A 12,914-nucleotide genomic window follows, 5' to 3' on the forward strand; every position below is an offset into this window, starting at 1 on the left:
CAATTAAAACTGTGATTAATTTTTTTCTGCTAATCACGTGAGTTAACTGCAATTAATCGACAGCTCTAGCTCTGACATTACTCAGCTGTGTCCCCCCTCCCCCCCCCCCCGGTTACAGTGTCTTTGATGGTCATGTTCTATACCTTTATCTAATAGGCAGACTGCTAGTCTGTTTTCTTTTCTGACGGTTTAACTGAGCAGATCTCTCTATTCTGCATCCCTTTCTCATACTGAAAGGTAGCTTACTACATATATGGCTTATAATGTGCAGGAGTTCAGACTATACTAATGATACCTTTTGTCTTTAAAGTCAATCACTACGTATAGTACTTATGACACCATTGCCATAGTATCTGAGCACCGTGCCATTTTTGATGTATTTATCCTCAAAACCCCACTTTGAGGTGGGGAAGGGCTATTACCCCTATTTTCGAGATGAGGGGCTGAGTCCGAGATGAGGGGCTGAGTCACAGCTGAGCCTCTGTCTCCACCACACCCACACACGGTGGGGAGGGAAAGTGGGACAGAGCCACCTTTTTGGAAAGATTTTTGTTTTCCTTGTTTCATGAGAGTCTCTGAAAACAAGGCTGAATGTTTGTTTTCCTGTGGAAGGGGCGGAAGGAGGACAGTCAGGCCAAGCAAGGAGTGTGAAGAAGCTGGACGCAGGAGGGGTTTTACATAAGTGAAACGGAAAATAAATTGTATTATACTTACAGCAAATTGCTTTTGTGGTGTTTGTTTTTCTTACATCTCTTTTGTCTGCTAAAGGATAGTCCCTTTGGAGGCAGGGGACTGTATTCTATTGTGTGTTAGTAGGGTCTACCACAATGGGCTCCTGACCCTGGCTGGGGCCTTCAGTCACTATTGAAATCCAGATGAAAAATATGAAGAAATGAACACAGGTTTCCTAGGCCAGCAACCTAACCACTGATCCACCTTTCATCTCTGAATGTGGCACTAAATTTGCGATACGTACTTGGTAGTGTTTGAATTACCTTTCAATTTAATTTCCGGCAGTATTTGTCTGTCTGTTTGGGAGGACTTGAGCTTCTCATTTAGAGCCTCAAGGATGGGGAATCACAGCTTTTCCTCTTTGCAGTTCTTCTAATTTTTAAATTTTACCCAGTGCTTGCTCCAAGGGTTCATCAATATATTGATATTCTCTTTAAGATATTTCTAATAGGTTCAAAACCTACTAAACCGGCTGGAGTGGACAGACCTCCATTTGACAGCAGCGGGGTAATCAACCTGTGGCTCTGGAGTCACATGCGGCTCTTCAGAAGTTTAATATGCAGCTCCTTGTATAGGCACCGACTCCAGGGCTGGAGCTACAGGTGCCAACTTTCCAGTGTGCCGGAGGGTGCTCACCGCTCAACCTCTGATTCTGCCACAGGCCCTGCGCCCACTCCACCCCTTCCCGCCCCCTCCCCTGACCCTGCTATGCCCTCGGTCCTCCCCCTCCATGCCTCCGGCACACCACAAAACAGCTGATCGGGAGGTGTGGGGAGGTGCTGATTGGTGGGGCTGCCAGTGAGCGGGAGGTGTTGGGGGGGGGTGGTGGAGGAGAGCTGATGGGGGGGCTGCTGACATATTACTGTGGCTCTTTGGCAATGTACATTGGTAAATTCTGGCTCCTTTTCAGGCTCAGGTTGGTCACCCCTGTGATAGTATGTCTTTCTAGCCTGCTGTCACTTGCCCTTAGAAAACACAATTGTTGGGGAGGTCTTAATTTCAAAACAAAGAAACAGTGCAATTTTAAAATTATTTTTGAAGGAAACATGGACTCCTATTGTTTGCTGAAATTCAGTTTTCCTGTTTGTTCACCATGATGAGAGAGTTAGTGGGATCATCCCTGAACTTTTTGAATTAGAGGAAAACTAGGATTTGAATGGTGAAACCTCAAGGCTGTATTCCAGTTTCAGATATATACGAATGGGACTTGCATTTGTGCATTCAAAGTAAAAATATGTGCCAAAGATTTTAAAATAACCAAAGCAAAATTGTTATAAATTTTACTGTGTGTTTTGGCAAAACTCTGTCTGCTGACATGACTCAACATCTGTACCAGAAAGGAAATAATTAGTGGCTCAGTTCCAGAGAACTGACTATTCAGTGCAAAGATAGTAAGCCAATTATTAATAACTTGATGATAATAGCTTATTTTGCATATATATAGCACCAAGCAGGGCTATGGGGAATACAAGTTTTAAGGTACTTGCTTCCTTAAAAATGGTGAAAATGTTACTTGTTGGGGATTAGTTACTCTTGGGGTTTTTGGATGTTCAAAATACTAGTTTTTAAAGCAGGTTCCATATCTTTTTGGGATCTAATATTGCATCCGTTATGGAGGCAAAACACCATTTGGACTGGCTTTTAAGTAGTTTCCCTACTAAAATTGCATATGTGTGGTAATAGGAAATGTTTTTGTAATAAACTGATATTGTAGTGGACCATGCCTTTTAAATATGCACTTTCATTACGAAGTAGTCCTATCTCTCAAAGCTTGGAGGTGGTTGACAGACAAATTTAGATTCAGATTTGGGAAGAGCAGTTCAACCCCACCATCTGCTTCATAACACATCCAGAAGTGAGGAGAAGATGGGGACTAAAACATATTTCAGAGTGGGGAAAGGGAAATTCACACCAGGATGTAAGAGTGAGGATAACTAGTCAGTAGGAGAGGCACTTACCTCTTGTAATGCTGCTACTTCGGGGCTCAGACGCTGGTAAAATTCTTGAGCATGAACTGGGTATTAGATAAAATGTGGTGGTGGTGGTTGTTTGTTAAATCTCTAACAGCGTATTTGCCATGGTACTGCACAAAACACACACACAGTGCACTGCATGACCCCAAATGGTTCTGTCTTAAAGTGTAGCAGGATTTCTATGATAGATGAGGAGTAAGGCCTGGTCTACAGTATGCGGTTATTTCAGAATTAGCTGAGTTACTTCGAAATAAAACTGATTCCGTCCACATGACCAAACCAGTTTTTTCGATTTAAAGGGATCTTTAATCCGATTTCTGTATTCCACCTCAGCAAGTGGAGTAGCGCTAAAATCGAGATGGCAGTTCCGGGTTGCAGGTACTGTGGACGCAATTCAATGTTGTTGGCCTTCAGGAGCTATCCAAGAATGCTCCCTTCTGACGGCCCTGGACAACACTCTCAACTCCGATGCACTAGCCAGGTAGGCAGTAAAAGCCCTGGGAGCTTTTGAATTTCCTGTTTGGTCACCATCAGCACAGGTGACCATCAGCACAGTCCACCATCGCAGGCAACTGTGCAGAGTCCACCATCACAAGAGACCACACAGTCCCGGATTCACAGATGAGCTCCAGCATGGTCCGAACGGGAGGTAGTGGATCTCATCGCATGTTGGGGAGACGAATCTGTTATGGCAGAACTATGTTCCAAAAAAAGAAATGCCAATACATATGCTAAAGTCTCCAGGGCCATGACGGAAAGAGGCTACTCCAGGGACACAGAGCAGTGTCGTACAAAAATCAAGGAGCTCAGGCAAGCGTACCAAAAAGCCAAGGGAGGCGAACGGGTGCTCTGCGTCACAGCCCCATACATGCCGCTTGTACTGTGAGCTGCATGCAATTATGGGGGGTGACGTCACCACTACCCCACCACTGTCTGTTGATACCTGGCAAGGGGGAGTTATTGGAGGATGAAGAGGAGGAGGAGGAGGACAGTGCACAGGCGGCAAGTGGGGAATCGGGTTTTTCCCCCCTAGCCAGGAACTAGTCTTATTGTTGGAGCCAATAGCTTCCTCCCACTCCCAAGGCAAGCTCCCGGACCATGACCCTGGAGAAGGCACTTCTGGTGAGGTGAGAGCTTGATCGGAGCCACGCGGTGGGGGGGGGGAAGAGGGCGGGGACAGTGTTGTGTGAAGCGATCATCCCAGAGAGCCTGCAGGCCCTCCTTTTATATGGCAAACCCACCAGGCATTGCTTGCCATGGGAAAGGGGGACCAGCAGTTTGAAAGCATTGAAATGAATGCGGAAGAAGCAGAACCCTGCGTGCCCACTAGGGCTTACCATGGCTGCCTGCAAGCTGATTTCTGTTGCCCAGCCGCATGTGATGGCTTACTTGCTTCTCAACTGTGAGGGCAGCTCTCATTTTGGTGTCTTTACACTTCAGGGCAGGGGACAGCAAGTCAAAAGTCACAAAGTTCCATGAAAGTGGCCCTACGCATACGAAAGTTTCTCACCCACTGGGAATCATCCCATATCCGCAACACTATGCAGTCCCACCAGTCTGTGCTTGTTGCTCAGGCCCAGAATCAGTGTTCCATGGCATGAACCTGGCCCAACACCACCATGATCTCCCAATCGCCACATGCCATGCTTCTAGGAATGTCTGTCAATGTCCTCATCACTATTGTAATCACGCTGTTGTCGCTTCCTCGCCAGTTTTGCAGGTACTGCACATACTGCTGGATAATGCGCGAGGTATTTACAATGGTCAAAACTGCAGCGGAGATCTGAGCGGGCTCCATGGCTATGGCGCCTGCATGGGTAATCCTGGAAAAAAGGCGCAAAACGTAGGGGAGCAGAGTGGCAGCAGAAGAGGTGCTGTTCGGTTCACAAAAGCCAAAAAAAGGCGGGAAATGGTTGTCTTCTATAGCTTTCACAGAGGCGGGAGCCCAGGACAGACAACATGGAGAAGCTCGGTACCGCAGCAAGAGCGGAAGAGCAGAGTTGGCGGCGGAAGCTGTGCTGCTTGGTTCATGATGGCTGAGCAGAGTTGGCAGCGGAAGCATTCGATGAGGAAGAGAGAGAGTAGATAGTACAGATTACTTAGGAAGATAAGAGGAAATGTGAGGTGCATCCATAGCAGGAGAGCAGCAGTGCACCATCTGCTGAAAGCAGTATGCGTCTGCACTCCAAAAAGGCTCAAAACGATTGTTTGCCATAGCTTCCATGAAGGGAGGAGCGACTGATGACACACACCCAGAAACACCCGCAAGAAGGTTTTTGCCCCATCATGCACTGGGAGCTTAACCCAGAATTCCAATGGGCGGCGGGGACTGCAGGAACTGTGGGATAGCTACCCACAGTGCAGCGCGCCGACATTCAATGCGAGCCTTGGTACGGTGGACGCCCTCCGCCGAATTCACATGCTTTAGTGGGGACACAGAAGATAGAATGTATAAAATCGCTTCCAAAAATTCAAATAGAATAATTTTGAAATAACTTTGTTATATAGACATACCCTAAATGTAGGCGGCTTTGACTGGTGAGCTCATGGAGGAAAGGAATTTTAAGAAGGAATTTGAATGGAGGTGGTGATACCTTCCACCTTTAGGGTGAAAGAGTTCCCAGGTACAGCAAGAAAGCATTAAAGAAAATCTAGAAGAAAGCAGTCAGTCAGGAGTGGGATAAGGATACAAAGGGAGTGGTGAAATAAGGGATTTGGACAGGGAATAATAAAAAAAATTAGAGCAAAGCTGAACATGATGCAAGTCTAAGATACTATAATTTCTGTGCTCAGGTACTGAAAGAGGAGCTGAGTTAAAGTATGAACTTTAACTAATTTAACCTGCAACAGAGGTGCTGGAACAATTTGTATAGTGGGGGTGTTGAGAGCCATTGAATCAAACTGTAAACGCCGTATATGATGAAAACCATTTCAAGCCAGGGGGTATGGCAGCACCCCCAGAACCCATAGTTCCAGCACCTATGACCTACGCTGTCCTGTCAGTTGCTTTGCCTACTATATGCATCTCTTCTGTTCACTTGGTGTGCAAGTTACACCAATTTATACTCACTTGCACCATCTTACATATCACCTTTCAGTCTTCCTGTAGACAGAGGCAGAGTTGTGCCCTCTGAAAAAATTCAGAGCAAAGCAAATATATGATCTGAACAACTATTGAAAAGATTACTTCAGCTGTGTGAATTAAATGAAAGCTGCCATGTTCTGGTTCACATTATCCAAATTTACCAAGAACAGACAGTCTGATTTAATCCATTTTGTTCCTCCTGCCAGAATGAAATTCATTCAGGGCTTTTAAGCTTTTTGTTTTTTCAAGCCTGGGGAGCATTTGTTCCTGTCACACCATCTATTTGGGTGAGGAGGAAACAGGGTAAGTTGCATTTATGTATCTTATTTTGCTGACCACTTTCAGTCGTGGATACTGTTTGGTATGGTCTAAGCAAAATTACACCTGCAACAGGGTAATTGTCCTACAAGGCCAATGGGGCATGAAGGAAAAGGAGAGGGGTTCTTAGCAAACTAGACTTAAGAATCTTCAGCAGTTTGCATGTAAACAGTAATTACTCTTTCTAGCTCATCTCTCATGTCTACTTTTCTAAGATTTGCATTTACACAATACAAAATTGACTCTGATTTATGTCTTTACTTATTGTCATAAATATAAAGGGAAGGGTAAACGCCTTTAAAATCCCTCCTGGCCAGAGGAAAAACCCTTTCACCTGTAAAGGGTTAAGAAGCTAGGATAACCTCGCTGGCACCTGACCAAAATGACCAATGAGGAGAGAAGATGCTTTCAAAGCTGGAGGAGGGGGAGAAACAAAGGCTCTCTCTGTCTGTGTGATGCTTTTGCCAGGAACAGAAAAGGAATGGAGTCTTAGAACTTAGTAAGTAATCTAGCTAGATATGCGTTAGATTCTGTTTTGTTTAAATGGCTGATAAAAATAGCTGTGCTGAATGGAATGTATATTCCTGTTTTTGTGCCTTTTTGTAACTTAAGGTTTTGCCTAGAGGGATTCTGTTTTGAATCTGATTACCCTGTAAGGTATTTACCATCCTGATTTTACAGAGGTGATTCTTTTAGTTTATTTCTTCAATTAAAATTCTTCTTTTAAGAACCTGACTGCTTTTTCGTTGTTCTTAAGATCCAAGGGTTTGGGTCTGTGTTCATCTATGCAAATTGGTGAGGATTTTTATCAAGCCTTCCCCAGGAAAGGGGGTGTAGGGTTTGGGGAGGATTTGGGGGGGAAAGACGTTTCCACTCGGGCTCTTTCCCTGTTATATATTTGCTAGATGCTTGGTGGTGGCAGCAAGAAAGTCCAGGGGCAAAAGGTAAAATAGTTTGTGCCTTGGGGAAGTTTTAACCTAAGCTGGTAAAAATAAGCTTAGGGGGGTTTTCATGCAGGTCCCCACATCTGTACCCTAGAGTTCAGAGTGGGGAAGGAACCTTGACACTTATATTTACCTGCAAGCAGAGTCAGAGGTTGAAGAGAGAGGTGGTTGAGACAGAGGAGAGCGAAGAGGAAAGCACAGTAGGCCTCTAGTGCTAACAGTGTACTGGCTTCATTCTCTGACCCTGTGCCTTTCTTCAGTATTTGTGGCAAGGATTGTTCCTCAAAAATTGAACTTTTTAGCCACTCACAATGCTCCAGCATGATACAAGTTTTTTGAGATGCCATCAAAATATGTACCAGGGCACTGCCAAGCACATGGTTTAAGAGCCTTACTATTTTAAAACTGTATTTTTTCCAGTAACCCCATTCTATTACCAGTCTACACCAAAAAGGCCAGCATTCTATGAATACATTATAGAATCTTTTTTGGTTATACCTCTGCTCTAGAGTTCTAATCTTCACGTTTACTGTAGTTCAAAGAAGCAGTTTAAACACACTCTGCACAATGAAAAGGATATTGGAAACAAAAGTGACTTAGTAACAATGGGAATGCAAGTACCAACCAGAGGAAAGGGCTACTGATTTTATCATTTAACCTTGTTTTTTTATACAGTGGTGAAACTAAAACAGTTGTAGAAACTTCCAAAATAGCTGAGGCATTAGATGAAAACCACTTACTGTGTTCCCCTGCGCTTTGCTCCTGCGGTTTGAAGGTTACATAAGTTGATTCCCTTGTTTTTCTATTTACCAGGAGTAAAACTGCCTCCAACTGACTCTGTCTGTCTCCTCACTTGTTAGTTTTGCTTGCTGCGCTCACTCTCTCGCTCTCTCCTACACAAAACAGACATGCCGTCAAAGAGGTGGGGCATATTACATGCTATGTCTTTGAACTGTAAATTTTCAGTATATACCGAGCATCTTATTAGAACTCCTCCTCAGTGGTCCCCAAAACTTGTAAATGGGGTATATGTGAACCTGTTATATGATCATTACCATTGTGAAATCGATTACTGGTGCATACAGCAGCATTAGAGTGAATTTGATATCAGCATACATGAAAACCATGTCCTTTGATCTAGGTAAGGCTGGCTTGTTTGGATTTTTGAATTGTTTTTTGTTGGTTGATAGTCTTTTAATTTGAGTTGTTGCCTGCGGAATGTGTAATAGTGTTTTAGGCCAAAGACAAATGAAAAGCAAAGTTTTATATCTGGTGCCTTAGAAGTATATACATATTATAAATTCAGCTGCTTGATTGTGTAATACATTTGGAACATATTTGTTCAACTGACAAATCTGTAGATTTTTTTTTCTTGGAGTGTTTGCTTAGTTCATCGTGCAAAAATACTTTTTCTGCTCATCTTGCTACTTTCACCTCAACTCTCAAACAATTGAGTTTGCAGATATTTAAGTGCTTTCTATTTCTGGTTTGCTATTGAGCTGACAGCAACAATTCTGTTTACAGTTGAAAGGTCCATAGACTATGTTGCTATAAATCAGTATTTGTCTGAAATGTTTATTTTCTCAGTGGTTCATGAATTAAGTACACATGGTTAATTTTGGGAGAGACAGGTTTGCTTTGCCAATTAATTCTGTATATGTGGTCTTGCAGTGGCCACTTTCACTTACTCTATGCTTATTTTTCTAACTTGCTTTGCACTAAGGAGTAGTGTTCTTTTTAAAAAATTGCATTGTAATTTCAGCCTTGATAAGTGCTTACTGTGCAGGACACACAGTGTAAACATTCTCTGACCCTAAGAGCAAACTAGAACTATATTTTTTGAAAATGGAATCTAATCCAAAATTAGAGATGAAATAGATTTGTGAGGGGGTACATTGTAAAGCCCATCATCCCTGGCTGTTTTGAAAAGCACAGAACCAGTTAGCAGGGGGTAGGAGAAGTGAGAACTTCTTCTATGTGCTTGGATTTGGGGTTTGATCTGGGGTTTTGATAGCAGTCTGCTGAGGAAGCTTGGGGTGAACTATGCAGCTAACTCTGCAGGACTCCATTCTCTGCAGGTCTATCCACCCCAACCGCAGTCCTCCCGACTTCAGCTTTTGCTGGTGTCAAACTTCTCACAGGTACACTGGGTGACATGTCACCCATATCAAGCAACTCCATTAGCTCCTCATTCATTTCATGTACCAATGCATGGGCCCAGAGGTTTTTAAAACCATTCTGATTTTAGAGACTAACCAATTTATTTGAGCATGAGCTGTAGCTCATGAAAGCTCATGCTCAAATAAATTGGTTAGTCTCTAAGGTGCCACAAGTACTCCTTTTCTTTTTGCGAATACAGACTAACACGGCTGTTACTCTGAAACCTGTCATTCTGATTTTGTTTTAGCTCAAAGAACTGGTCTCTTATTCCTCTCCTAACTCCCTTAATTCGTGTGCTATCTTCTGTGCACCTTTGCACAATCTCACCATGATGGATGCAAGAATTTTTCTCTACATTCCTTCCCCCCCAGCCCCCCGCTTTTGTATTTTTATTTCAACTTTGTAACACCACCCTGTTTTGGGGACACAATGTGTGTGAAAGAATATGCTTCATAAAGTTGTATTGTAAAACGTTACTGCAGAAAGGAAGTTGGCAGGATGTGAACAGCTGTGTGTTAGGGGGCTTATTCCTTCACCCACTTACTTCCCTGGTCCTTCTCGCATGAACAGAGAGCAACAATACCCGAAGTCCAAAGGTGCAAACAATTCGATGTTTATTGGGGTGAACTTCCAGCAAGCATGATTCCAGTTTCCTTCCTTAGTATCCTCCTTCCCAGCTCTGACACCACAGAGCCTTACACCTGTGTCCCTGTTCCCATTCCTACCCTTAGCCAAACATGATTCCAACTTCCTTACTCCCATTCCCTGTTCCCATTTCCCCCTTTAGCAAAACATGATTCCAATTTTCTTACCCCCATTCCCTGTTCCCATCTCACACACCCACATGCCCACCCCCACCCACACCCCGTCACTTCCTCATTGACTACAGATTATATAGTAAAACTTGAGTTCTGCTTAGCTATACCTTAACCAATCATTTTCCTGAAATTTAACTAACCAATCCTAACATATTGTAACATGATTATGTAACCAATTATATCCCACCACCTCAATTAGTTTACACCCAGCAAAATTAATTATACAGCAGACAGGAACAATCACAGAACCAGACAGAGATTATACAGACAAACAACAGCAAAGTGGGAACTATAATGACAAAACAATACAAAAGTGAGGATTTCACATCCCAGCTATTGATAAGTGAGTTCTTGCCAGACAGGATGCTATCAAACTAAGTTTCCTTTTACATTTTCTAGGCACTTCCCTTCCTCTGGAGGTGATAGGAATACAATCCTGTCCTGATAGTGCCTAACAGCCCAATAGCACCTTATTTCAATGTGACCAGTTTGGAATGTGAGGATGTGACCGTTCGCTTCCCAGCTTATGGCTGCCTCTGCTGCTTAGCCAAAGGCCTGAGCCTAAGCACAGGGCCACAAACTGTCACAGTAAGAGAAGGCCCTTACACTGGCAGACAGTGGTTTTGATTCTTTCTTTCTTTTATACCTCTATCACTAGCCAAGTAATAAGAATACATCTAAATTCTTAGAGTATAGGCCTTTACAGACAGGCCTGAATATCTATATCCTAACACTGTGCGTTGGAAGTAAATGATAATGCATATGGTTCTTGTACATAGTATGCATACTTTTTTTTGCTTTTTGAGGGGAAAAAATGTCTAGGGTGGTTATTGTGGTCAAATTCTGTTCACATGGTATTAAGAGTACAATTCTTTGTTAGTTGCCATCAGAGTGATGTGCGATAGAACAGAGGTTCTCAAACTGTAATCCACGGACCACTGGTTCAGGTGATCCGCGGATAGTTCCCTCTAAGGTGTGAACTTGGGTGGCCGCACATGAGAGAATGAAGGGCCACCCATCTAATTAGTGGAGTCACGCAGGCATGGCTCCACTAATGAAGTGCCTGGACCCTGGAGAAGATGCACATGTACAGTGAGGTGGTGGCCTTGGGGGAAATAAGGGGTAGATGGGAGGAGGCAGTGGGGTGAGAAGAGGGAGTGGGGGGAATTTGGGATGTGCAGGGCTGCGGCAGCTAGAGACAGAGGTGACTTTCCCCAGCTCCAGGGCTGCAGCTGCCAGGGAGAGACCCCCCACTCCTTCCCAGCCCCAGCTCAGGGGCTGCTGCAGCGGGGGAGAGAGGGCACATCCATCACATTAGAAAGGTAAGACTACTGATATAAAAATATGAGTTGTGTGCTTTTATTTGTAGAACAAAAAAAGTTAGATTTTTTTTATGTAGCGCCTTTATCCAAAGCGCTTTACAATAGTTAGCTAATGGTTCAAACATTTGGAAAGATCATTAAGTAGTCCACCGAGACCCTCAGCAATTTTCAAGTGGCCCATGGAAAAAAAAAGTTTGAGAACCACTGCAATAGAACAATTGGTGAAGGGCAGCACTTGCCTTTTAGTTTATGGAAACTGATCAATATTGGGTGATTAGGCAATTTCACTCAGGTTGTAACCCCTCCAGAAAAGTACTGCTACCTGCAGAGGCTTGCGTATACTAGTTCAAACTGAATTCTCCAGCAACCGACAGAAAAAGAAGGGACTTTTGGATAAAAAGCCTGAGTTTAAACTGACTCAGGGTCTTCTTTCTTATCCAGCAAACAGTCGGGGCCTTCTGTTCAAGGCCCCCCACCCCCACCCCAAATCCTTTCAGGGAGGAGTTGGAAGGACTTAATCTAGTGAGGCTATATAAGACGGGTGACCTCTAGTAAGCTTTTAGCATGCATATATTTACTATTTTTAATGTTTTCTTTGTAATGCTTTTACCTTAAAAATAAATGTGCTTGCTTATAAAGAGCTGTGTGGTAACTTGTGACTGCTGGCCATTACAGCTAATCATAACCTTCAAGGAGAAAGCAAAGTGCAGGTGCTGGCCTATTGGGGATATAACAATGTAGCCAGGCAGAACTGTGCAGCCTGGAAAAACCCTGGTCAGGAGGGAGAGAGATGCGGGTCTCTGCCTGAGAGAGGTGATGTCTGAGAAGCTGTGAACCTAGAATGAGTGCCTTCGAGGGACCACAGTTGACATTAAATGGTACTGGAGCTTCCAGAAGAACACCAAATATTGTGAGTTGGCAACAATCTGTTGGTTTTAAGTTGCCTTTTTTACCTGGCCAAAGGTTTAGAAGCTTTAATTTGATAAACTGAAGGAGGGTATTTGCAGAAAGAAGGACTTGGGAGATTGAGGGCCTTTCCCAGACAGGCCACAGTGGATGCTGCATGGGCTCTGGCAAACCCCATACAAAGACATTTGCCTTCATGAAACACTGGTAACTTTTACAAGGAGGCTTATTTCAGCATTTTTTTTTCAGTAGCATGGGATTTTGTGGAAAGTTCCTACTTTTTTATTTTAGGAATACTATAAACGCCAGGACAGGAAAGTGATTTAAATAGTCATAGGATGCTTCAGCTGTTTTCAGTGTGCAGTGCTTCCAATAAGCAATTAAAGTCTTTTTGCATCAAAAAAACCTTAGAAGTATTCCCAGTTTGGGAATTAATCAAGTGATGTGTGCTAATACTAGTTGATGTAATGAAATAACTATACTTTTTTTGAGTGGGGGCAGGGAGAGGGGTGAAGGGTTTGGACAATGTAAAAACATTAAACTGTTGACCTTGGTCTTTCTGGATTTCTGTTATTACTGTCAACCTGATCGTTTAGTAACGTTTTAAGCAGAGTAAATTAGCATTTAATTACACAGAGCAGTTGAAAGAATTGATG

The 12,914-nt window shown here is 43.4% G+C and overlaps 1 protein-coding gene and 1 long non-coding RNA gene across 6 annotated transcripts in view; one reads left to right on the forward strand and one right to left on the reverse strand.

Moving 5' to 3' along the window:
• The window catches only part of LOC125626654 (uncharacterized), a 69,316-nt gene extending 61,277 nt beyond the window's left edge, over positions 1–8,039 (reverse strand). Inside the window, exon 1 of the long non-coding RNA XR_007353813.2 lies at positions 7,793–8,039. This is a non-coding gene — a long non-coding RNA (uncharacterized LOC125626654). The remainder of the gene's footprint in view (positions 1–7,792) is intronic.
• Positions 1–12,914, forward strand: part of FGD4 (FYVE, RhoGEF and PH domain containing 4) — a 197,662-nt gene that overhangs the window by 107,130 nt on the left and 77,618 nt on the right. The window contains exon 1 of one of the 5 annotated variants that reach the window (XM_048829826.2): positions 8,171–8,193. The exons of the other annotated variants lie outside the window; for them this stretch is intronic. Coding sequence (XP_048685783.2) covers positions 8,178–8,193 — 16 coding nt within the window. The 5' untranslated portion in view covers positions 8,171–8,177. Of the gene's footprint in view, positions 1–8,170; positions 8,194–12,914 lie in introns of those variants that run through there. 5 annotated transcript variants of the gene reach the window in all.

The sequence above is a fragment of the Caretta caretta genome, chromosome 1, assembly GCF_965140235.1.
Source record: "Caretta caretta isolate rCarCar2 chromosome 1, rCarCar1.hap1, whole genome shotgun sequence".
NCBI classification, from domain to species: domain Eukaryota; kingdom Metazoa; phylum Chordata; order Testudines; family Cheloniidae; genus Caretta; species Caretta caretta.